Source organism: Ranitomeya variabilis, chromosome 4 (genome assembly GCF_051348905.1).
Source record: "Ranitomeya variabilis isolate aRanVar5 chromosome 4, aRanVar5.hap1, whole genome shotgun sequence".
NCBI lineage: Eukaryota > Metazoa > Chordata > Amphibia > Anura > Dendrobatidae > Ranitomeya > Ranitomeya variabilis.
This window is the reverse complement of record NC_135235.1, coordinates 258,090,710-258,117,962: the sequence shown is the minus strand read 5'-3', so window position 1 is coordinate 258,117,962 and position 27,253 is coordinate 258,090,710. Positions and strand designations below refer to the sequence as shown.

Sequence of the window (27,253 nt, the reverse complement as noted above, 5' to 3'; positions counted from 1 at the left end):
TAACGTAGAGCCGTGAAAATAAAAAAATCGCATTTTTTCTACAAAAATGATCTTTTTGCCTCCAAATTTTTATTTTACCAAGGGTAACAGGAGAAAATGGACCCCAGAAGCTGTTGTACAATTTGTCTTGAGTACGCCGACACCCCATATGTGGGGGTAAACCACTGTTTGGGCGCATGGCTGAGCTCGGAAGCAAAGGAGCGCCATTTGACTTTTCAATGCAAAATTGACTGGAATTGAGATCGGACGCCATGTCGCGTTTGGAGAGCCCCTGATGTGCCTAAACAGCAGAAACCCCCCAAAAGTGACCCCATTTTGGAAACTAGACCCCCCATGGAACTTATCTAGATGTGTAGTGAGAACTTTGAATGCCCAAGTGCATCACAGAAGTTTATAATGCAGAGTCGTGAAAATAAAAAATATATATTTTTTAACAATAAAGATTTTTTAGCCCCCAAGTTTTTATTTTCACAAGGGTAACAAGAGAAATTGGACCCCAAAAGTTGTTGTCCAATTTGTCCTGAGTATGCTGGTACCCCATATGTGGGGGTAAACCACTGTTTGGGCGCACGGCAGAGCTCGGAAGGGAAGGAGTGCCATTTTGGAATGCAGACTTTGATAGAATTGTCTGCGGGCGTTATGTTGCCTTTGCAGACCCCTAATGTACCTAAACAGTAGAAACCCCCAACAAGTGACCCCATTTTGGAAAATAGACCCCCCAAGGAACTTATCTAGATATGTGGTGAGAACTTTGAATGCCCAAGTGCTTCACAGAAGTTTATAATGCAGAGTAGTGAAAATAAAAAATATTTTTTTTCCCACAAAAAAGATTTTTTTAGCCCCCAAATTTTTATTTTCACAAGGGTAACAAGAGAAATTGGACCCCAAAAGTTGTTGTCCAATTTGTCCTGAGTATGCTGGTACCCCATATGTGGGGGTAAACCACTGTTTGGGCGCACGGCAGAGCTCGGAAGGGAAGGAGCGCCATTTTGCAATGCAGACTTTGATAGAATTGTCTGCGGGCGTTATGTTGCGTTTGCAGACCCCTAATGTACCTAAACAGTAGAAACCCCCACAAGTGACCAAATTTTGGAAACTAGACCCCCTAAGGAACTTATCTAGATATGTGGTGAGAACTTTGAAAGCTCAAGTGCTTCACAGAAATTTATAATGCAGAGTAGTGAAAATAAAAAAATATATTTTTTTCCAACAAAAAAGATTTTTAGCCCCCAAGTTTTTATTTTCACAAGGGTAACAGGAGAAATTGGACCCCAAAAGTTGTTGTCCAATTTATCCCGAGTACGCTGATGCCCCATATGTGGGGGTAAACCACTGTTTGGGCGCACGGCAGAGCTCAGAAGGGAGGGAGTACCATTTGACTTTTTTAGCGCAAAATTGGCTGTCGTGTTTGGAGACCCCCTGATGTACCTAAACAGTGGAAACCCCCCAATTCTAACTCCAACCCTAACCCCAACACAGCCCTAACCCTAATCTCAACCCGATCCATAATCCTAATCACAACCCTAACGATAATCACAACCCTAACCCCAAAACAGCCCTAATCTCAACCCTAACCATAACCCTAATCAAAACCCTAAATCCAACACACCCCTAACCCTAATCCCAACCCTAACCCTAATCCCAACCCTAATCCCAAACGTAACACTAATCCCAACCCTAATCCAAACCCTAACCCTAATCCCAACTCTAACCCTAACTTTAGCCCCAACCCTAACCATAACTTTAGCCCCCGTCGTCACAAAAAAAGTTCAATGTAACCTTTTTTTTGTACGTCGCGTCCGCCATTTCCGCGGATGCGTGGCCGTAACTCTGCCCCCTCCTCCCCAGGACATAGACTGGGCAGCGGATGCGTTGAAAAACTGCATCCGCTGCCCACGTTGTGCACAATTTTCACAACGTGCGTCGGTACATCGGGCCGACGCATTGCGACCGCCCCGTACCGACGCAAGTGTGAAAGAAGCCTAAGGCTACTTTCACACTAGCGTCGTACTCGGCCCATCGCAGTGTGTCGGGCCGACGTACCGACGCTAGCGTTGTAAGCGCCGCACAACGGGTGCAGCGGATGCTGTTTTTTCAACGCATCCGCTGCCCCATTGTGAGGTGCGGGGAGGCGGGGGCGGAGTTCCGGCCACGCATGCGCGGTCGGAAATGGCGGACACGTCGCACAAAAAAGTTACATGTAGTTTTTTTTGTGTCGACGGTCCGCCGAAGCACGACGCATCCGTCGCACGACGGATGCGACATGTGGCAATCCGTCGCAATGCGTCGCTAATGCAAGCCAATGGAGAAAAAACGCATCCTGCAAGCACTTTTGCAGGATGCGTTTTTTCTCCAACGACGCATTGCGACGGAAGCCAAAAAACGCTAGTGTGAAAGTAGCCTAACCCTAACCCTAGCCCTAACCCTAACCCTAAATTTAGCCCCAACCCTAACTCTAACCCTAACCCTAACTCTAACCCTAACCCTAACCCTAACTCTAACCCTAACCCTAACCCTAACCCTAATTTTAGCCCCAACTTGTCTTCTCCTGCCGGCCGGCAGATGGCAGCAGATGGCGGGCGCACTGCGCATGCGCCCGCCATGATGAAAAAGCCGGCTGGCAGGAGAAGACAGAAGAGGACCCAGGGACCCTGGGTGAGTATGATAGGGTCCCCGAATCCCCCTATTTCTCTGTCCTCTGATGTGCGATCACATCAGAGGGCAGAGAAATAACTGATCGCTTTTTTTTTTTTTTTTTTTTTGCGGTCGCCGGTAAACTGTTAATTACCGGCGATCGCAAAGCAGGGGTCGGTGCAAACCGACCCCGATCATGTTCTTTGGGGTCTCGGCTACCCCCGGCAGCCGAGACCCCAAAGAACATCCGGGTGCCGGGCGGCGGGCGCACTGCGCGTGCGCCCGCCATTTTTTCCCGGAAGAAAGATGGCGGCGCCCATGGGGAGACACGAGGAGCACCGGGGGAGGTAGGTGAGTATTGGAGGGCTATTGGGGGCCATCGGGGACCACATTTCTCTGTCCTCCGATGTGCGATCACATCGGAGGACAGAGAAATTAAACGGCAAATCGCGTTTTGTTTTTTTTTGTTGCGACCGCCGGTAAACGGTTAATTACCGGCGATCGCAACTCGGGGGTCGGTAAAAACTCCCCGAATCATGTTCTCTGGGGTCTCGGCTACCCTCGGCAACCGAGACCCCAGAGAAAATCCGACTCTGGGGGGCGCTATTCACTTTTTCCACAGCGCCGTTAATTAACGGCGCTGTGGATTAAGTACCCTTAGCGGCCGCCGTTAAAAGGCGTATCGGCGGTCGTTAAGGGGTTAAGTAAGAATGACATCACTGGACACTTTAAAAGGAGGCTGGTGCTTGGTATCACTGTTTCTCTTCAGTTAACCATGGTTATCGCTAAAGAAACACGTGCAGCCATCATTGCACTGCACAAAAATGGCCTAACAGGGAAGAGTATCGCAGCTACAAAGATTGCACCTCAGTCAACCATCTATCGCATCATCAAGAACTTCAAGGAGAGAGCTTCCATTGTTGTCAAAAAGACTCCAGGGCGCCCAAGAAAGACCAGCAAGCGCCAGGACCGTATCTTAAAACTGTTTCAGCTGCGGGATCGGACTCCCAGCAGTGCCGAGCTTGCTCAGGAATGGCAGCAGGCTGGTGTGAGTACTTCTGCACGCACTGTGAGGCGGAGACTCTGAGCAAGGCCTGGTTTCAAGGAGGGCAGCAAAGAAGCCACTTCTCTCCAGAAAAAACATCAGGGACTGACTGATATTCTGCAAAAGGTACAGGGAGTGGACTGCTGAGGACTGGAGCAAAGTCATTTTCTCTGATGAATCCTCTTTTCGATTGTTTGGGACATCTGGAAAACAGCTTATTCGGAGAAGAGGTAAGCGCTACCACCAGTCTTGTCTCATGCCAACTGTAAAGCATCCTGAAACCATTCATGTGTTGGGTTGCTTCTCAACCAAGGGAATCGGCTCACTCACAGTCTTGCCTAAAAACACAGCCATGAATAAAGAATGGTACCAGAATGTCCTCCAAGAGCAACTTCTCCCAACCGTCCAAGAGCAGTTTGGCGCCCAACAATGCCTTTTCCAGCATGATGGAGCACCTTGCCATAAAGCAAAGGTGATAACTAAATGGCTCATGGAACAAAACATAGAGATTTTGGGTCTATGGCCTGGAAACTCCCCGGATCTTAATCCCATTGAGAACTTGTGGTCAATCATCAAGAGACGGGTGGACAAACAAAAACCAACAAATTCTGGCAAAATGCAAGCATTGATTATGCAAGAATGGACTGCTATCAGTCAGGATTTGGTCCAGAAGTTGATTGAGAGCATGCCAGGGAGAATTGCAGAGGTCTTGAAGAAGAAGGGTCAACACTGCAAATATTGACTTGCTGCATTAACTCATTCTAACTGTCAATATCACCTATTGGTACTCATAATATGATTGCAATTATATTTCTGTATGTGATATAAACATCAGACAAACACTAATAAAAACCAGAGGGCAGCAGATCATGTGAAAATATAATTTTGGTGTCATTCTCAAAACTTTTGGCCATGACTGTAGAAGAGGAAAGTTAGAAAGAAAATATACTGACTGATGGAAACTTCCTCTCTACATTTCCCGATATAATTAAACTATGAACGAGCACAAAGAACGAGTCATATGGAGAAGAGCTTTTTTGTGTATTACCGTAAGTTATGACGATCTGTGCTTTACTTAGGTGTATACAGATCACAAGCTTCAGGTATAAAAACTAATGCAGGTAAAAAGTGGAGTCTGATTTCTCCTGGTTACGGACAGCAGGAACCTGCCTGATAGTCACATTTTGTCATCACATGTTTTTATACAGGAGCTCCAGCACTTGTGGACATTTCTGGTTAGAACTAAACACTAAAAGAAAAATTAATGTTTTTCTGGATGTAGGACAAGACCATGGTGTTGTTGGGTCTTTTTATTTCTTTTTGTGATTATAATATATCAATTCGCTCCCAACTCAAATATGTGAATACTCAAATGGACTGGTAACGAATAAGAACACAGAATACTTGGACAGGACATGTAGCTTAAGACAGAAAAGTGTAATAGGAAAAGCAGATCCAACAACAGCAGCTTGTTGATGGTTTCAAGGGAACAATAGATGAAGATACAGATATTGATGGAGGCTGGGAGGCGCATTCTATATTTCAGCCACTAGAGGGCAATGTGGAACCACGGTTATGGAGATTGGCCAGTTATCTTCTAGCCTGTAGAAGTGACAGCTTGCTACAGTGGAAAAAGCCCTTTAAATCCTAGACAACCCCTTTAATTTCTCTATTTAGATTACAATACTGTACAGCCTGGATGTATCCTATACACAGATGACACAGCTGAATTTATTATGTAGTTCTTTGGGAACACACTGTACAAACACCAAATTAAAGGGGTGTCCAGAATGTGGAAACAGCCCTTCACCTGTCCCCAGGTTGTGTGTGGAATTGCTGCGCTGTCCCATTCCATAGCACTGTGCTGCAGGACCAGACACAATGTATGAGCAGGCATGGCACCAATCCTTGTAGAAAGCAGTTATGTGTTCTTACCTTGGACAATCCCTCTAAGATAATGTGGATTTGCATGCAGTCCTATGTAAGACTACAAATGACCTGATATCACCCTGACATCAAACTTGGATCTAAAACGGCATCTGTAAACGATCTTAACCATACTCTATTCCAGTTCTCTAGTCACACCTAAAGCTGTATGTGAAATTCTGCTGTCTGATGCTCACCCCTCCAGCAACCTGCAATCTATGACCCTAAAATACCAGGTTCTGCCGCCCTATGATGACTGTACAGACACTGAACCTGCAGGAAATCAGCACAAGTCTGAACGTAGCTGACAGAAATATACAGGAAAGCTTCATTCTACAGAGGAGTCTTCTCTAGGCAATGCGATTTATAAGAAAAAGTGAAGGACCCTCGGAGAGGGAGATAGAGGGAGGTGAAGGACCCCCAGAGAGGGAGAGAGAGGGAGGTGAAGGACCCCGGAGAGGGAGAGAGAGGGAGGTGAAGGACCCCGGAGAGGGAGAGAGAGGGAGGTGAAGGACCCCGGAGAGGGAGGTGAAGGACCCCAGGGATGGGGAAGTGGAGGACCGTGGGGGGAGGGGAGGGAAGGATCCCGGGGGGGGGGGGGGGGGGGGCTTGGGTAGGACATTGAAGGACCCTGGGGGGGGGGATTTATTGCACCTATTACACTCTGCCCCTTTGGCATAACGCATTGTGCGTTTTATCCGCCGTGCCCCTTTAATAAGACAAATATGAGAAAAAAAAATATACGACACACAATAAGGAGTGACAGGAGCCGGCTTCAGTATCAGGTCAAAGTTTATTCATAGAGCAGCCATGAACCAGACAGGATGTAAACTCGGCACAAAACCCTGCTCATAGGACAGCTTACAATCCATAGAGAATGTCTGGGCCCCGTGGGGCCCCACAGGAACATTTCCTTTCTTATTACTTCCAGGTTTAACACTTTACATGACTTTTTTGTTTCACCCTCAGCTTGGATGGGCACGGACCCCTATAGTGGTAACATTGAGAATCAGAGCCACCGTCGGGGAGTGCAGCGTGGAGGCACCGATAGGTAGTATCATGTACAATATCAGGCACAAAGAATCATGGAGATCAAGATACTCAGCGCTGGGTGGATGGAAGCTCCTGGACACACACACAGGCTGACCAGTCACACACACACAGTCCTGGCAGCCGGGAGACCACCGGCCACAGACAAAGCTCATCGGATGCATTATGACTTGCATTGGCGGCTGTGAATAACCTAATTTGATCACATGGCTAAAAAAAAAAAAATAGACCTACACATCACTAATTCTACGTATGGTGTAATACTAGCACCATTGAAAGGCAACAGTCTCCAACCTGCACATCCGATGGTCTTCAGTGTACAGGTTGGAGTCCGATCAGTCAGCAGATAATACAACCCAGCCCCATTTACCTGAATGGAGATCAGCTGCAATACCAGATATGGACAGGTGCGGCGCTGTTTCTGGAATAATGCATCTTTCTAAAACTGGACGGTTCCCTTCTTTCCTCTTACAATACCCATATCAGACACTTGCAGGGTCTCTCGCCATGAGGCAACGCTAGCCACGTAGCATAGCACACACGAAAACTTACTGCTCGATCAAAAGCATCTCAGACGGGGATAAAAACAAAGCAAAACATCGCCTTAAAGTAGTTCCCGAGCTGGACTTATCACAACTGAACATTCTGCAGCCTTCTACTTGCTGACTGTCTCCAAAAAATAATAAAAGAGAGGTTTTAGATTGTAGTCTAAAAAGCTAGTCGTAAGAAGAACTGGATCAAGCAGGTCCCTCCGGCCCGATACACTAGTGTGTAAGGAATAAGAGTCAGCGACAGAAGCAGCGCAAGAAAAACTTTTGGAAGAAAAAGTTTTGAAACTTTTTATAATAGTTTTAGAACAAATCTTTTTAAATGTTCTCAGTGAGTGATGTGACGGGCCAACGCGTGAGGCCATGTTCTACATGTGCGTCTCAAACGTTTTCTCACTAGGTGGCGCTATTTCACTATACAAATGTCCTTCACTGTCACTGAGCATGACGTCATTTTAGCTCCCACAGACCCCATGACATCATCGGCCGCCGGGTGACTTAAGAGCAGCAGGGGCTCCAAGCCAAGCTAACACTCTAACCTGTCAAGTAATGGAAGCCATGTATGAACTGGCGCTCAGCCCTGCCCTGTTCACACGGACGTCACATTTCCATTTTTTTTTGTTTTGTTTTTTACAGGATCCATGGTGCATATATCAGATCTGTGTTGTAAAGGATCATATTGGAACTTCATGAAGCCCATTGACTTATCTGTAACTCTTTGCCATCCAAGGGGGCAACAAAATCATGGTGCCGGTGTGAACAGAGCCCTAAATACTTTGTAGTGGAGCTGCCCAACTGCATTCATTAAGCTGTGAGTGTATTCACACTAAGCTTTTTTTTTGCAGAGTTTTCAGAGCACAAACTCACTCGCTCCAACCGAAACTTGTGGTTTTTGCAACAAAAAAAAAAAACCCTCAGTGTGAACACACATTTAGAGCATTTAAAGCTGCAGAGAAGCGAGCGGGCCAGGAATAGACGGCAACACGATGCGGACTCTTTGGAAAAATTGCAAAGCACGGGTGTGAATTGTTTTGTATCACACCGGAAAACAAACTTCCAGGCCCATTAATAATGTAAACCCGACAACCTAAGGGGTAACATGAAACTGTCCACCCACTGCCAATGTGTCATTTCCAATGCGATGTCTGACATGAGAGGATTAGGAAAAACGAAAAGAAGGGGTGATAAAAGCTAAAGGGGTTAAGTGTTACTGCAACAAGTAGTAGACGGGAAAATGAAGATTATAGAATGACGGGCAGCAGGTATCACATGGAAAGCAGATCTCCGCTCGGTGTAATGCCCGGGAAAGGCCTCCCTGCCCCCAGAGCAGAGCAAGACCTCCCTGCCACCAGACCGGGGCAAGACCTCCCTGCCCCAGACCAGAGCAAGGACTCCCTGCCACCAGACCTGGGCAAGACCTCCTTGCCCCCAGACCAGGGCAAGACCTCCTTGCCCCCAGACCAGGGCAAGACCTCCTTGCCCCCAGAGCAGGGCAAGACCTCCTTGCCCCCAGACCAGGGCAAGACCTCCTTGCCCCCAGACCAGGGCAAGACCTCCTTGCCCCCAGACCAGGGCAAGACCTCCTTGCCCCCAGACCAGGGCAAGACCTCCCTGCCCCCAGACCAGGGCAAGGCCTCCCTGCCCCCAGACCAGGGCAAGGCCTCCCTGCCCCCAGACCAGGGCAAGGCCTCCCTGCCCCCAGACCAGGGCAAGGCCTCCCTGCCCCCAGACCAGAGCAAGACCTCCCTGCCCACAGACCAGGGCAAGACCTCCCTGCCCACAGACCAGGGCAAGACCTCCCTGCCCACAGACCAGGGCAAGACCTCCCTGCCCACAGACCAGGGCAAGACCTCCCTGCCACCAGACCAGAGCAAGACCTCCCTGCCCACAGACCAGGGCAAGACCTCCCTGCCCACAGACCAGGGCAAGACCTCCCTGCCACCAGACCAGGGCAAGGCCTCGTACTGACGGCCCTAATGCATTGGCTGCACTTTACCATCTGTATTTCGGCTGCAAGTCCTGGTCTGACCGTTGGTTACACAACCTGAATTACCAGCATCACCGGATCCACAACAGATTTCAGTAGATTCACGATCATCCCCGGGATCTGCGACGTTAACACAGACACTTAAGTACAACATGCATTACAGAGTCTGAATGAGGCCTAAATGTTCTGGGGTCGGGGTTAGTGTTTTCAGTCTATTAGTGATTTTTGACTAGTGGTATTACATTGTTCTTAACACTTGCAAAAAAATAAAAAGTCAGTGCAATTACTAAAAGGCCACCTAGAATAAGCCATAATATGGGGATTATGTGATTATTTTAGTCTATGGGATTATCGGGTAGTACGTAGCCAAGGTTAATACTGAAGGTGGGAGAGGTAGTAGGGCTTGGTGATGTGGACGGAGACCCCCACAGATTAGAGACAGGTATCTCTTTCTCCGAGGGTCCACAAACAGAAACACACAAAATGATCCAGAGCAGGAACCTCCACGCACCCAACACTGCTACGGCTGATCAACCAGTTTAGGGGGCACAAGACATAGCACAAACCTCCCTGTCTAATACACGTTGCCAGCACCAGTCCTTCCAGGATAGCAGCTCACACCGCCGTCTCCCGTCCGGATTTGAGGTTGGGAGCGGAGTACTGACGCCTCATGCGAGGCGGGGTGACAAACTGGTTGTAATGGTGGGGTCGCTCGGCCTGTCTGTTGTAAGAGTTGTTGCTGCTGTTATTACTGTTGCCCTGGTACAGACCCCAAGTTTGTGGCTGGTTTGGATTTTCGGGATGGTAGAAGTTTGGCGAGTCGGTCGGCTGAGAGTCACAGGACTGTAGGGACTCGGAGGAGCCCGATGCTTGGCGCCTCAGTCCTTTCTGATACCCATTGAGAGAATTGCTTCTCCAACGACCGGGCGTATTGTCTTGGTTATCCTGCTGCCCCCGATACTGGTTTAAGTGCTGGTTCCGCATTTGGCTATAGGGGCTCCAGATTTGCCTTTCTGGATCCACCTCCTCCTGTTCCTGGATTTGGGCATCTTTTGGGATTTTGACCTCTATGACCTTCTTATCGGTGATGATAATGTGCGTGCCTGGACTCCAGGAACTTCGGTGGCTGGGATTGCTTTTGAAAGGGAAGCGAGGTTTGCGGTTCTCCGGCGGGATGAACCGGTGGGGAGCGTTATTCCTCCGCAGCTGCTTGGCGATTTCCTGCTGTTGGAGGTTCTTAAACTTGACTTGTTCCTGTCTCATCCAGGTGGACCGTCCTCTGCAGAACAAGGCGTCATTTTCTAATAGTTGGTTTACCCTTTCGTCTTTTTCAAGGTCCGCCGAGGACGTTTTACTTGCTTCACTTGCGTTTCCTTTTTCACGTTCGTTACTGGACTCTCGAGTCTTACGTTCTGCTTGTGGACCCATCAGAGGTAACACCTTCTCCATCTTCAACATTTTGTTTCTGAGGGCTTTTATCTCCTCGTCCTTCATGTTGTTCTGATTCTTGACCTCCTGCAATATGTCTTCCAGTTTATCTACATGAACCTTAAGATCATCAACATCGGTTGGTCCCTTTGCTACTGGCACCACATCCTCAATCCTTTCATCCCCCACACCTACGGTATCCCACACATCCCGAGCTACTGCCCGCCAGGAGTCCCGCTCGTTGGGATCCTTCTTTCCATACATGGCACACAGCTCCTTCATTTTAACTATGGCGAGAGCCTCGATCTCCTGCCGGCTGTGCTGGAAGTCGTTCAGAGCCACCTCATAGCAGATTTCCTTCACGGCTTGGATCTTCAGATCAGAGATGGTCACCCACTTGGAGTCTTTGCTCAGCCGACGTCTCTGCGGGATATGGTACATCTTGTTGGTCTCGCGTTTCTTGCCGCTGCTGGGGAGGCCGCATTTCTTAACGATGCTTTGCACTTTGCTGGGAGGAAGCTTCTCCCGTAAAGAGGTGATTAAACGCCAGCTCTCTTCACACGATCGCTTCTCGGAGTCGTCCCCACTATCTGAGTCCGCATCCTTGAGAAAGAAAAAAAATCAAAATGGCCCCAAAAGAAACTAAAAAAAAAATGGAAACACAAAAATAAAATAAAAAAGACAAACATGAAACGTAAAAAGGAAAATGAAGGGGATGTGAAAACTGAAGTGAAGGAGTGACTTAAATTATATATATATAAAAAAAAAAAGTGAATAATATTTAGTCCTCACCTAGAACGTGTGAAAGATTTGAAGAGAAGACAGGCAGCAGCCTTCATTAAGAGAGCAGATTAGAGGTGGAGGAGACACAAGCCCATGCCCACGACACACAGGCCGAATCCTGCATCTCCGCACAGCAAACCCACCACTCCAAGATGCAAGAAGGACAGGTCAGCCAAGAAGAAGGTGAGTGCACACAGGTTAGTAGAGGCAGACGTCAGACGCGGGGGCTCAGCTCGGCCGCCGTACAGACGCGAGTGCTTCATCAGAAGAGACATGTGGCACGAGTGTGTGTGCGAGGAGCAGCGCTACTATCATCCGTTGGCGTCAATTAATTGGCGGCTTTAATCTACATATTCGGGGTCATTTGCACACGCAGATTTACACATTCATCCCGCTATCCACCCGAAATACTGGCCAGCCTGCCGATCATGCTGTACGGGGTTGTCTCGTGTACCCCAATACTTTATTTTGTTTCTAGCCTCGGAGCAATAGTTCCATAATAAAAAATTCCTATATACCTTTAAATTATAAAAATAATCTTTTTCCTGCTGTATATAATGAAGCTGCCTTGTTATAATCTGTCCTACAATATTAATAGGACCGATGCCTGCGAGCGCGTGACGTCGGACCCTCCACTGAGAGGACCGGAGACCCCATCACAGTATATCTTCAGGTCACAGCAGCACAGCTCCCTACTGCACATGCTCACTGGCACTGGACCTATTGAAGGGGTTTGTCCACTACTTTAGAATGATGGACTACCCTAGGGATAGGTTATCAATGTCAGATCACCGGGAGGCCCCCGCCCATCAGCTGTGACCAGCTGCAGAACTTCACAGCACAGTGCCACCATCTGTATAAAGGCCGCGGACAGGTAGTGCACATCCACCCCTGACTACAATGAATGGGAGCGGATCTGCAGTGACTCGCTGTGGCCCTTATACGGGTGATTGAGCCGCGCTGTGCAGCTCTGCGACTGATCACCTCCAACCAGATGATTGGTGGCAGTGACAGGAGTCGTACCTCCGGCGATCTCATATTGATGACCAATCCAGAAGAAATGCCATTACTATAAAGTAGCGGACAACCCCTTTAACATTCTAGTGCACCCTAGACAAAATAAGGGTGACTTGCTAATTAAAAGATTAAAAGTATTTAATGATTTATTTATAATGATATTTTCTTTTTTTTGTTTTTATTTCCAAACCCCCCCCCCACCCCCCTCACATCAGACCATCCTGACAGCATAATCTGAGCACGAAGATCGCACATTTAGTGTCCTCATCGCCTCCTCCGCTCTGCAGAAACTGACGCTTAATCAAACATGTTAATTAGGCTGCTGGGTGCACCATGGGCGTGGCCTGAAGGCTTAATGAACAGTTCTGCATGTCCCCGCCTCCCTCACTGGTGATTGACAGTGGTGGCTTTATTTTAGAGAGTGGTGTATGCTGCCGAGAAAGCTCATGCCAGACAGCGCTGTCAATGACCAGAGAGGGAGGCAGAACGGTGCGCGGAGCCTCGAGGCTCAGTTTCTGCACAACGGTGCGCGGAGCCTCGAGGCTCAGTTTCTGCACAACGGTGCGCGGAGCCTTGAGGCTCAGTTTGTGAAGAACGGTGCGCGGAGCCGCAAAGTTCAGTTTCTGCACAACGGTGCACGGAGCCTCGAGGATCAGTTTCTGCAGAACAGTGCACGGAGCCGCGGGGTCAGTTTCTGCAGAACAGAGGCAGCGATTAGATCACTAAAGATGTGATTTTTATAGGTATTACACCGCCTACAAGACATTCCCTTTTCAAGATGCAAAAGAAGAGGAGTTTATGGTTTTAGCCACTGTCCTTGCAAACGGAGGCTCTTGCACAGAAAGAAAACTAGCACATCCTCTACATGGAGGCTCATTTATTATGTCAGAGAGTCACAGCAGCAGGGTTCCCCCATGATTACCTATATGCCAATGGTAAGGGGCTGACTGCAGTAGGCTTATAACATTACCATTATATGGGAATATATCAGGAATAACTAAGACTCTATAGATACTCAAACACTGCAAATCTATCGTATAGGAAAACACATATTTAATGCAAACAGGAATAAAATGTATAAAACTACTGAGAGATAAACCCGCACTGCAGACTATGTTATGGTCGGGGTAACGGTCGGGGATGTATTCTGTGCATCATTTCCGCATCTGTTATATGACAGAGCACTGGTGCCCAATGGATCCCATCCACTTTAATGTGGTCCATCAGGTTACTGTCATTTAAAACTGGGCAGTACATTGCCCTTGGCTTCCAGCATTAACAACGTAACCTGTGACGGCCGCTCCTGACGGGACCCCACCTGTCTGGGAAGTTTCCGATGCTGCAGAAGACACATGGTGATATACCATACTAGATTATTCTTATCTACTGCACATCAGACGGGATTTCCCACACAGGGCCCATACATCACCTATCCACAGCATCCCAAGTGCAGATTTCCCACTCCTCCTCCGTTCTCCGGTTGGGACTGAATGACGCAGCAAGGTCTCACATCACTTCAGACACTTCACTCATGGTCTATGGGACGTGCATGCTCCATTCAGGTCTATGGGACGTGTATGCTCCATTCAGGTCTATGGGACGTGTATGCTCCATTCAGGTCTATGGGACGCATATGCTCCATTCAGGTCTATGGGACGCGTATGCTCCATTCAGGTCTATGGGACGCGTATGCTCCATTCAGGTCTATGGGACGTGTATGCTCCATTCAGGTCTATGGGACGCGTATGCTCCATTCAGGTCTATGGGACGTGTATGCTCCATTCAGGTCTATGGGACGTGTATGCTCCATTCAGGTCTATGGGACGTGTACGCAGCTGTCTCGCTCAGTCCCATAGACACTGAATGGACTATGTGGCTACATTCAATCCCAAACCCAGTGCAGGATCTGAGCAATTGGGACCCAGTGATCAATTACTCTATGAAGAGGTCACATATCTCCAACCTATGTCTCTCACTATATCGGCAGTGTCCACTACATTTTTACGTGACTTTAAAAATCAATTTATTCATTACTTTACAATATACGGTATATATGTATAATACAGTTGGACATTTGGTAATGGGGCAGTGTATTTTGGCACCATCGCACTCCCAACCCCTTCCTATGGGTCACGATCAGCAGGACGATTATTATTGTGCTATGATCAGACATAATATACTTCGACATGTCGCTATCCGCTGCAGGCTAGTACAGGGCAGGATCAGCTCAATGGCAGGACGCAGATCAACAATGTTACTGGAACGTACTAGGCCCGATACATCTAGTGGTAAGGGAAGATCACAAAAAGGAGGCCCTCAATGGAAAATTGGTGCTATATGATGACAAAGGGTGGATATTCTGATGGCCGCACAGCAGAAAGTTGCAAATGGATAAAATCCTTCACCCATCATCATAGCGGCCTCCAGAGAAGGTTTTACCATAATCTCGGCTAAATAAACTTTTTCCAACCGCAACTCCCTGCATTGTCGCATCTTAGTTTGATGAATTATATGGTCTGTATATAGGAAGGAGAGGCATTTACATGGCAAAGGTCCATAGTGTTAGTGCCCTGCTCTATTAGGCGGCATGTACGGCACGACTGACCATTGCGTCCGTGGTGTAGGAGATAAGACGGCATGCAGCGACAGGAGAGAACGCATGCACAGTACTGGGCCTCACTATGGAGGACGGATTAATATATCCAGGACATAAAATAATTAGCGTAGCCCGGTGACACGGCTCTTGGGACGCACGGTACCCCGGACCCACCGGCAGAAGACATTTTGCAGGTAGCAGTTCCAGGCCATAAATTGGATCTGCTGCTGCCGAGTAGGTGGCAAGTACAAGTTAATGGCAAAGGTCACTAGAAAGCGAACAACGCAGTAAGGTTTACACTCCATGCATCCAATACACTCCATAGAGTTTACCAAGCATCAGGATGTGAAAATAACCTCAATAAGTACAGATAAAATACATGTAGGATTAAATGGGAAGACACAAAAAGTTATCCAAAACAAATCCCCTAAGCAAAGGAGACCCTATTCCCCCTCACTACCTACGGCAGGGGCGACACGGTCACAAGTCAGCCCCAATATGTGAAGGTTACGATCATCTCTAATGTATCAGTACCATGACAGATCGCTCCGCTCAGTCCCTATACAAGAGGGGGCCGTATAAAATGAGGTGACCAGCATCTACTACTCCCAATAATACAGTGCTCCCTCATTTGTAAGGGGCCACGTCACATAAAAAGGGTCCCCAACTACCAGAAAAAAAAAAAGAGGATTTTGCTAAAAGCAGAAGGCAGGCCCATAGACTTTCATGCATGGTGGTAAGAGGAGATTTAGCATGCATCACAGAGAGCGGAGAAGATGCTGAATGTGCGGCAGGTTATTTGTCTATAAGTTATAAGTGTCCTGTAAAAGTGGCTCCAGAAGAAGAGCAATACACAAGCTCAGACGTGCAGCCTGCACTGGTGTCGGGGAGGTGTGCGGAGGAAAGTGTCGGGGTCTTACCAGTCTCTGCTGCTCCAGGAGCAGGTCCGCTTCCTCCTTCTCCTTCTTGTAGAGGATTTCCATCTCCTGGAGCCTGAAGGACAAGACAATCCAGATTAAAGCTGAATGCCATGGATGCACTCTGATGTAATCTGCAGCTAAGACACGGCAGCCATCGGACCAGAACCCAAAGCAAGACAGCGCCATCGCAATAAATGGGCCCCCTCAATGGCCGTCTGTGTGACATCCCATCCTCCTACCTTTTCTCCATCTCCTGCTTCATGTCTATTCCCTGCTTCTCCAGGAGCTCCCGCTGGGCAAAAGTCCAGTCCACCGGTTCTGAGGGGGTCTCGGCTGAAGGAGTCTTTTCTCGCTCTGCACGGGCCTGTTCAGGGTGGTTAAACCGGAAAACGTGGTTCTTGCCCATTATTATACGATTACCTGAGGGGATCAAACACCGAAAATACTGTCAGCCATAAGTAAGACCAACTGCAGTATCGGAGAGTGGCTACTACATGGTGTGTGGAGCTGACACACCAACAATTCTGGCTGCTAACAGCTGATCAGTGGGGGTGCCGGGGGTCCGAATACCACTAATCTGATAACCATACAAAGTCCTGCACACCCAACAAAGTGTATGGCTGGGGCACGCCGCTGTAAATCAGGAGCGCAACATTAGTAATCCTCACCAGAACGAAGCTGAACCGGAAGAACCACTCGTTTCCCGTTCACGTAGGTCTCCGACAGTTCACAGGGCTCCAGAGTCACAATAACTGGAAGAGAAAAAAACACATAAAAACAACGATCTTATTTATGTGGTTGGTGCAAATACAAATGATGATCAGTAACACTTCCCAAACCAGACATGTACATTGATGTCTATGGGAGATGGGAACAGCACGGACTGATGAAAACCAGTGAAGAGGCAAAGTGCTACATGTAACATCACTGAGAATAAATAAGTAATAATGAACGGCTTCTGTTTTCAATGGACATCAATGCAGACAGATGTTTGGATCCACAGCACAGGCTTTATTACAGAGAGGACTAAAAAAGGGGAATTCTAGAGGGACTAAAGAAATCCCCATCAGATATTCGGGAGGAGCCGCAGTGCTTGTGCACTAGGTGGAACGTCCGGCACCATATTAACCATCCGATCCTTACACTAATCCCCGACATTGATCTGGGGCTCGTCTAATGAGCGGACAGGTAGAAAATGCTGCAGAAAGACGGTCACCTTCTCCAGTGGGCTTCCTCTCACTACGGAATATACAGTGCTCCTCCTTAATGTGAGCTCCACTCAAAACAATGTCCTGGCGTCTTTCTGCATCCGCCTGACCAACCCTGCAGACAGAAGGACAGAATTATAATCACCTGCCGCTAGAACATGGGTTTAACCATTATTACACATTGTGTTTTTCTACACAGGACCAATGCATGAAAGTCAAGCCCACATGCAATAGCAAATGGCTGCCCAATTTTGGGGCACAGGTGAACGCCCGGCCGCGGGGGGCACAGGTGAACGCCCGGCCGCGGGGGGGGGGGGGGCACAGGTAAACACCCGGCCGCGGGGGGTTACTGGTAAAAGCCCGGCCGCGGGGGTACAGTGGGGACCTCACCTGGTTATGCCGTCTTTAATGTAATACAAAAGGCACTCCGACATGAGAGGATCTTCGTTAAGGTTAACGAGGTGCGGAGTCTGCAATGAGATATTACGGGATCAGTAACACAAAGTCTTCAGGTGAAGTGTATCGCCTTGAAGCTCATAATGGATTGCCTTCACCGATACTTTGCAGCATTAAGACTTTTCCATCTTCTACAGTAAGCAGAGATTTTGATAATGATTTAATAAAAAATAAGACAATATTAGAAAGTTGCCAAACTTAATGATTTGACGATTATGTTTTCTAAATCAGTGATTACTAATTATCCATATTATATCTATTATTAGCCCATAAACTATCAATCATTTTCCACCAGTAAAGTAAGATGTCGCCATTACAGGAAATATCCAGGTTACACTTTGTGAGAATGATCATTTCACGGAAAAGCAAATATTGGAGTCACAGACCGTCTAACTCTAGGAATGAGATCTATCCACTATCACAAACCTTCTTGGGGGAGAAGACCCCATTGGAGTCGGCCATGAGGTCGCAGAGGCTGGGTGAAGAAATCTGGACAGATGAGCGATGATGATGGAGACAGATGAAGGCAGAGTGACAATGACCACACACGACCTGCACAGCTTCCTTCTCGCTACTTGTGTCTATATCTAGTAAACTTGGAATTGTGGAACTACAAATCCCAGAATTCCCCACACCTACAGAACCACAGAGGAGTCTGAGAGGTGGAAAGGATTTGAATTTCTACTTCTAGACAGGTACAGATCCATTTGGGGAGCTATGTTATCATTTTGGGGGTTACTACAATCAGTCTTGTTCTAATTCATGAAGCTGAGGGTCTTCCCCTGGCAACATTTAAAGGGATTTTTGCAACTTTAGAACAGGACGGGAGGTAAATAATTGGGTCGGTTTAATGCCTAATGATGGGCAGCGGCACCTTCACCATAATTGCTGTTTTGCCCACGCTGGCAGAAGACCCAGTCGGCTACATCAATAAGGCGGCTTACAGTCACAATAGTTAGGATTCCCTTTAAATGCGGCTCATGTACAGATGGAATAAGGGAGGGAAGGGGGTTTACTATTTTATTTAGGAGAACTATGGGGAGGGTACAGGCTTGGCTTATGAATTAGTTACTACGACAGACCTGATCTGCAGAAAGCGAGTCAAAATACTCATCAAAAAACATGGAGGAAATCTGAGAGAGAAGCAAATGTGAGATGAACACAGAGGAAAGTAATAAATGGAGAGGACGGAGGCTCCGCTCACTGCAATGTATGAAAGGAGACGGTACTAGTGCTCATACCCCCCACACCAGGCACACGTGACGCCAGGCACTCAGACCCCGGTATACAGGAGGAAGGGGCTAATGTGCAAGTAATAAATGACATTAGGTGTGATACTACAGATCCAAGTACTACAGACCCCCCAATAAGCCTCAACGAAGGACAGCAAGTGCAATTCTCCAACAGCACATGGTAGACCCCAGCCACCGCAGTCGTTTACAGGGTGCAGATACAGCAATGTTCTATATGACCGCACCGCTCAGGTGGCAACGTTTAATGGGGTCTTATCCTGTGTAAATATGGTGCCATCATAGATACTGTCCACACCAATTACTTACTTAAAGAGGCCGATCACGAGAATGGACATGTGGGTCCTCTTCCCTCAATTTACCCCAAGTGATTGGAGTGGTATTACGCATGTGGGATCATTGCTCCATCCACTTCCATGGGAGTGGTGGTGAACGTGTGACCACTGCTCCATCCATTTCTATAGGAGAAGTAGTGCTCTTATGTGACCACTGCTCCATTCACATCAAAGGGAGTGGTAGTCAATATATGTGACCATTGCTCTATTCATTTCTATAGGATTACTGCTCATATGTGACCACTGCTCCATTCACATCAATAGGAGCGGTAGTCAATATATGTGATCATTGCTCTATTAATTTCTATAGGATTACTGCTCATATGTGACCACTGCTCCATTCACATTAATGGGATTGGTATTCAATATATGTGACCACCGCTCTATTCGTTTTTATGGTATCCGAACATGTGACCACTGCTCCATTCACATCTTTGGGAAAGGTCGTGAACAAAGGTGACCACCGCTCCCTAGAAAGTGAATGGATCGGCAGTCACAAATCCTAACTGCAGCTCCATTCCCCCAGAATTAAAGGGAATAGCTGTGATGGACGTATGATTGGTGCGGACGGGGTGTTGAGGGGTTCAGCCACCCATGTGTCTCCCATCTTGAGGATAGGTGATAAATGCTGTTGGTAGGAGAACCGTGTAGTATGTTCTGCTGAGACGCATCAGCCCCAGCATGAATGAGACCCCAGCATCCATTTTCCAGCCGGACAGGTTAGTCCATAAGGACGGTTAGTACCTTTTTAGGCGAGAAGACTCCCAATGTTCCACCGTCCTCTCGGATTGCCACCCCCATCTCTGCCAGTAACGCCTCTCTGAAAGGAAACACATGAAGGATCAGAGTGTGGCACCAAAGACTACAATGTATAAGGCACCAGTGTATTCGCAATGGCCGGATCTACAGATGTCAGACAGAGGCGCAAATTCAGGAAGCTGCAGGACCATGGAGTAATCCATCACATGCAGGGGCAGAAGGGGAGCAGCGTGTTAGCGAGGTCTATCCTACCTCTCCATCCGGATCGCCTCCGTTTTTCTGAGTTTCTCCTCCCAAGTTTCATTGAGTTCTGCAATAATCTTCTCGGATTCCTGGTGGAAGATCGAACATAAGTCAGATGTGTTCGGACTAAGGGTACCGTCTCACATAACGATTTACCAACGATCACGACCAGCGATACGACCTGGCCGTGATCGTTGGTAAGTGGTTGTGTGGTCGCTGGGGAGCTGTCACACAGACCGCTCTCCATCGACCAACGATGCCGAAGGCCCCGGGTAACCAGGGTAAACATCGGGTTACTAAGCGCAGGGCCGCGCTTAGTAACCCGATGTTTACCGTGGTTACCAGCGTAAAAGTTAAAAAAAACAACCGTACATACTCACATTCCGGTCCCTGTCCCCCGGCGTTCTGCTTCTCTGCACTGTGTCTGTGCCAGCCGGAAAGCACAGCAGTGACGTCACCGCTGTGCTTGCTTTCCGGCCGGCAGGCGCTCACAGTGCAGAGAAGCAGAACGCCGGGGGACAGACACCGGAATGTAAGTATGTACGGTTTGTTTTTTTTTACTTTTACGCTGGTAACCACGGTAAACATCGGGTTACTAAGCGCGGCCCTGCGCTTAGTAACCCGATGTTTACCCTGGTTACAAGCGAACGCATCGCTGGATCGCTGTCACACACAACGATCCAGCGATGACAGCGGGAGATCCAGCGACGAAAGAAAGTTCCAAACGATCTGCTACGACGTACGATTCTCAGCAGGATCCCTGATCGCTGCTGCGTGTCAGACACAGCGATATCGTATGGATATCGCTGGAACGTCACGGATCGTACCGTCGTAGCGATCAAAGTGCCACTGTGTGACGGTACCCCAACATGCACAGCCATGACAGTCCCTGGTCACAGAACATGGGGAGTCACGGTGAAGTCATTATGTCCTACAGGTCAGGATAAAGGAAGGCAGAATGTAAGAGTTTCTTAAAGGGGTTGGCCCACCATAAGCACACAGGTCAGACAGTAGGTTGCTGACCAATGGGGAGGTCCGTCCGCTGGGATACCCGGGGGCTCTGGGATGCGTCATCTGAATATAGCGACGGCCCCCCCAACGCACCATCGCTCCATTCATTGCCTGTGAGTGGTGCACATGTGGAACCATAGCTTAGGATGATCGCGGCTCCCCAGAGCCGGTGTGCGGGTAATTAGCGGTGTAGGTGTGCCAACCCCTTTAATACAGAACTACTGCAAAAATAAATATGTTGGCTCCTGAGAGCTCGAGACAGTAAGTGACGGAATATCCCACCAATATGTCATCACCAACATGGGACCACCTGGGTTTAGAACATAAATGATGACATTTCCGAGTCCATTTTATGCCTCACTTCGTGATCGGCTTCCAGAATTCTGCTTGTTGTCAGTGAATGGAAACATTGTTTAGCACAAGAAGGTGAAAATCTATATAAATCCTGTGCAGGTGACCCTGAGGCATGGCCCGCTACATAACGGATCTCCAATAACGAGCCATGCACCCGTGCGTCCATCACAAAAGCTGCATCCTGCAGAAAACAATGAAGATTTACCACCACCGACTACAAGCAGAGACCTTAAACCTGCGGCATTTCCACATCCTGTATTCGCTGGTCCCGGAACTTTGCAGGAGAAGCTGCGCATGTCTCAGAGGAGCCTGCGCTGACGCAGGTCGCACGGTGACGTTCCTGTTTATATCAGGCACTGGGGTGGTGTGATCCGAGCGCTGGGGAAATCGTGCCCAATAATCGCTCTATTCTTCACATTCTCCATAGAAATGCAATGGACGACAGCTCGGGCCGCGGCTTCTGCAGACAATGGGGGAACTGTTCAGGTCCTAGGACTGTACAGTCTCTGTCTTGTACGACTGGAGGGCCGCAGGATGGGGGCAGATGAGAGGAGGAGCGCCGGCCCCAAACATCCCCTACACCTTCTGGGGGCAATGATTATGTAATGCTTCTCTGAAAGATTATTTCCTTCTCTATTTTCCATTATGAAGACGATACACATATTATTCTATAAGCTGATATCCTGGCCGTCTGTGCAAGAGACTCTAGGGGGCGCCGCACTCAGCATTGTCCTTCCCTCAATAAGGTTTCTCCTCATTTTATAAAGCGCAACTAACTCAGGTCTGCATTAAAGGGGTTGTCACCTATCCTAACCACAGGACAAAAAAATATGCCCAACCCTGGTCCGGCGTTCATTTCGGTCCCCAATGGCAGCCAGATTGTCTTCAGTCAGATTCTGGGCACCCTTGAAATTAATAGGATTTGCAATGTTGTGACTATTAGACCCAAGCAACATCATGTGCCGGCCGAGGAAGGTCGCCCTGGTCTGGCTGCTGCAGAGTAACGGAGTGGATGCCAGAACAGGAGAATATGAATATTTTTACTAATTTGTAGTGATGAGTTGATAATCGCTGGTGGTCTCACTACTGGGACCCCCATAAGGGGCTATACCGTGCCTTGTTTAAAAGAGTGATGACGGCTCCACTGGGACTGCCAGATAGATGAGAGCTGTGCTCCGATATGCCCGGCAGTCCCATTCACCATGGATCAGGTAATGGCGTGTATGCGCGGACATCACTCAAGTGTGGCACTGTCGAGCCCATTTTTTGGATCTATGGGCGTCCATGTAGTGGGACCACCAGCGATCGGCAAGTTACCATCTATTCTTTATTGTCCAATGTGTCTGAATATGGCGCAGTGTTATAAATCTCCATGTCCAGAGTGAAGGGGCTTTCTGAAAAATGCCAAATCGTGCTAAAGCTTTCCTAAATCGAATGGACTATAAAACCTCCAACTCGATGGCATTTGCATTACACAATCTCCAAGAACTAAATTAGGAATATTCCAAAAAACAGGAAATTGTATAAGAGCGCAGAACAATGGGCTGTAATGGGGAAATCGCAAACGCACAACTTTACAGAAAGTTCACTACATGTGGTCAATAAGGCCAAGGTTACGGAATTCTAGACAGATCTTCGAGGAGACAAAAGTGAGAATCTGGAAAAAGAACTTGGACCTAAAATTTAGAGGCTCTACGTTACTTTTCATGGCCCTAATCTGACCGGCACAAGTGAGTTTGGCAAATCCTGAAAAGATGTCCTAAAAGGAGCTGGTCCTCCACCAAGACTAGAAGGTCTCCATACCCACCACCGCACTTCATGGAGGAGACCCAGACACCATGAATGGTTGGTGATGATCGATGCACCACGGTAGGGAGGGTACATATATATTAAGCTTACCTTGAGTCGCTCGATGGCTTCCTCTCCTCCGGGGGTGGACATAATCCTCTCCTGGATGCTCGTCACCGTCGATAACCCCACCTGACTGCTGAGAGAACATGATGATGGGGAAGAGGCCAGCGAGCTCATGGAGGCTGTGGAGAAATGGCCAGGCCGTTGATTCTCATTGGACAGCAAGTACTTATTCTTAAGGTTCTGGTTATCGTTGATATCTGAGAGAGGAAGGCAGGCCACGACAGAAGGAAGAGCTGGACACGGGAGAGGCACCAGAAGGAGGAGGAACAAGGAGAGAGGGAAACGGCAGTGAGAGATAGGAGAGACTCTGCGGCACATCGACAAGATGGCAGCTCAGAAATCACAAGGAAGTGAGGAAAACGAGCAAAGTGATAGTGACAGGAGGAAGGTGGTGGAGATGGTGCCCTTTATATCACAATTATACAATCAATGGAGGCATAAGCCCACCCTGCAGAAGAGACACAACGCCGAGTACACGCTCAGTATGGACGGCACCGGTTGTCTTCATGCCTCCTGCACATACGTCTTGGCTCTCGGCACAACCTAAACATTGGTGGCCCGTCAATGCACATTTTAGGGGATGAATACTACAGCAAACCCAAGTCTCCATAGCTCATATACAGCTCCCTTCAACATAAGGATATTTCTGAGTAAAGAAAATGGGTCTGGAGTTCCAGAGATTATAGCTCATCATCCCAGGAGCCAGTAGGGTCCCCAACATCGTACCCCCACCAGATCGAATTATCGGATAGGTATCATTGAGAAGATGTGTCGCCCAAGATGTAGAAGATACTACTCTCATTTTCTACTATTTTCAGCGCCTGCCGCCCATCTGATAAGATGTCCTGGTTGGCAGGAGCCCACTTTCTCCATCCCAGATGGTGCACACAATGGGGGTCATGTGTAATAAATAGTAGAAATGCAGGCGTTGATCGCCGGTCATGTTACAATATTATTCTGCAGGTAGGAAAATCAGTTATCAATGACCCAACACCAATGTCATCATTTCCTATACATGTACCTATGTAGCGACAATATGGAAGCCCTTAGAAATAAGCTTTGGGGATTTGGGTTTACTGATGGGGTTTTCTTTTTTTTTACAGACATTTCCATTCTAGGTGGATTCGCCCTATTCACAACTAACACAGAAATCAGGATCTTCCAGAAAAGCTAAAAAAAAAAGTCAATTTTGGTAACAACTTGGGCAAGAAGCAGAGAGCAGCAAACATCCGGTGGCGGCTGAGCAGAGAGCAGCAGCGGGATCTCCCAGCAAAGCCAACCAGAAGTATAGAGTAGGGAGCGAGCAAGACCGGAGAAAGAAGCGAGAAGGATGTAGAGGTGGATTCACACGCAGCAGATTTGTTGCAGAAATTTCAGCACCTGTTGCATTCAGGTGAATGGGGAGTGCAGATATACATGCGCCTGCAGAGAAAACATCCGCATCCGTGGTTTTCAGTTGTGTAAATTTCTGCCATAAATGTACTGAGTAAATATTCCCTAAAAAGGTCCTCCAGTCTGAAGCTTCATTGTATCATAAAGCACCGGCAGCCTTCTAATACACGTCATGTAAAATTCCTCCCCAAGTACAAGAGCTCCGCTTGCAGTCAGTGAATGGGAATATTGATATTTACTTTCAAAGCCAAATATAGCTGAAGTTTGTTACAATGTATCAGTACAGAAAATGCCGGTCTGTTGTCTAAGTGAAAAAGACTGGGCTGCAACACTAAGAGGCAGAAAAGCTAGTTTATTTCCACATCTGACATCCAGCAAGATTCTAGTTATTGGCAGCAACAGGAGGAACACAAAGCTGTGTGACGTTTTATTCTACCACAATTATCAGCGATTCGCAGGAGACTGGACGACCTCATTAAGGCACAAAAAAAATATCTGCTTGATTATTAATTCAGCAATAAACAGAAGCGTTAATAGATACAGAATTCAGGCGCCATCAGCAGGAGAACATGTCGATCGCTTTTAAGAGACTGCAAAGCCATCATGCAAAGATTCCCCAGCAGAACAATTAGTGTCCTCAGTGCAGCAGCAGAGACCTTCATAATGTGCAGGAAATCCCAGACAGATCCGTACAGCACGGAGCAGAACTGCGCCATCTTACCCCGAACCAGAGCGTACCAGAGAGAGCGTCCTCCATGAGGTCCACACCTAAATCGGCACCTCAGGTCTGAACGATCACCGATGCGCTCCTAACAACTGCAGGATCCCAGAACTCAAAATAACTGATCAAGCTCATCAATCATCGGCTCCGTGAGGTTACACAACCCATCTAAAGTGTTCCTCCACCAATGTACAACATAAATTCAATTTACAACCAACTACCTTCTCCTGAGTTACATCCTGTATTATACTCCGGAGCTGCACTCACTATTCTGCTGGTGCAGTCACTGTGTACATACATTACATTACTGATCCTGAGCTACATCCTGTATTATACCCCAGAGCTGCACTCACTATTCTGCTGGTGCAGTCACTGTGTACATACATTACATTACTGATCCTGAGTTACATCCTGTATTATACTCCGGAGCTGCACTCACTATTCTGCTGGTGCAGTCACTGTGTACATACATTACTTTACTGATCCTGAGTTACATCCTGTATTATACCCCAGAGCTGCACTCACTATTCTGCTGGTGCAGTCACTGTGTACATACATTACATTACTGATCCTGAGTTACATCCTGTATTATACTCCGGAGCTGCACTCACTATTCTGCTGGTGCAGTCACTGTGTACATACATTACATTACTGATCCTGAGTTACATCCTGTATTATACTCCGGAGCTGCACTCACTATTCTGCTGGTGCAGTCACTGTGTACATACATTACATTACTGATCCTGAGTTACATCCTGTATTATACTCCAGAGCTGCACTCACTATTCTGCTGGTGCAGTCACTATGTACATACATTACATTACTGATCCTGAGCTACATCCTGTATTATACTCCAGAGCTGCACTCACTATTCTGCTGGCTGCCACTGGAAATAGTGTGTGATTGGGGAACCTAGGTAGGTCAGTCGGGTGCTGTTGCAGATTTGTCCCGGTGTCAGGGCGTCCGTTATAAACAGTCACCATGATACAGGTGTGAACAGATCCTTACGTATCTTATGTTCATTATATACACATACAACACACACGCATATATATATATGATGGGAACCCAGACGTTGCTGTGTGTGGTGTAGACATTTGGTGCATTTGTCCTAAGCTCCACAGTCCTGCCTGGGATTTCTCTGCGTTCTACGCTGACATGCAGGATTCAGCTTTGCGTTGCTTGCGGCTGAATAGCGAGGCCAATGGGTAGAAAGATGACGGATATACACACATTTCAATCCACGGAAATTATCTTCAATAGAATCAACTGATGGAAGCAGGAGGAAAGACAAGATGGAAGGAGTTTTAGGTATTTGGGAACACTTGATGTATAGAGGGGGTTTCAGAATTTAACCCTTAGGTGTGGGGACTTCCTATGATCAGCAAAAAATGGCCAAAACACTGAAGTTCCTGACAGCGCAGTCATGTGGTTGAGTCTGGTACTGCAGAATGCTGAAGTAACAGACCCGGTCACATGGTCGAGAGCGTCACCTTTACCGAGCACCATGTCCCTTTCATTCTGCTGATCTATGGGGTCCCGGTGGTCTGATCCCCACCAATTACATACTCGTTATCCAAAGGACAGACAATATTACAGTATATTATGGAAAACCCACTTATGTTCCAGAGCGGACAAAGCATTTATTTTCCCACCAAATCAGACATTTACAACAC

General features: G+C 47.7%; 1 protein-coding gene across 1 annotated transcript in view; it reads right to left on the bottom strand.

Annotated features, from left to right (window-relative positions):
- Positions 1 to 27,253, bottom strand: part of KIF1B (kinesin family member 1B) — a 141,602-nt gene that overhangs the window by 44,908 nt on the left and 69,441 nt on the right. Inside the window, exons 14-22 of the mRNA XM_077249654.1 lie at positions 26,811 to 26,846; positions 23,450 to 23,697; positions 20,195 to 20,274; positions 19,928 to 20,003; positions 17,533 to 17,612; positions 17,151 to 17,257; positions 16,603 to 16,686; positions 16,174 to 16,354; positions 15,935 to 16,007 (exon numbers count right to left, since the gene is read on the bottom strand). Of these exons, the coding sequence (XP_077105769.1) occupies positions 15,935 to 16,007; positions 16,174 to 16,354; positions 16,603 to 16,686; positions 17,151 to 17,257; positions 17,533 to 17,612; positions 19,928 to 20,003; positions 20,195 to 20,274; positions 23,450 to 23,697; positions 26,811 to 26,846 (965 nt within the window). The remainder of the gene's footprint in view (positions 1 to 15,934; positions 16,008 to 16,173; positions 16,355 to 16,602; positions 16,687 to 17,150; positions 17,258 to 17,532; positions 17,613 to 19,927; positions 20,004 to 20,194; positions 20,275 to 23,449; positions 23,698 to 26,810; positions 26,847 to 27,253) is intronic.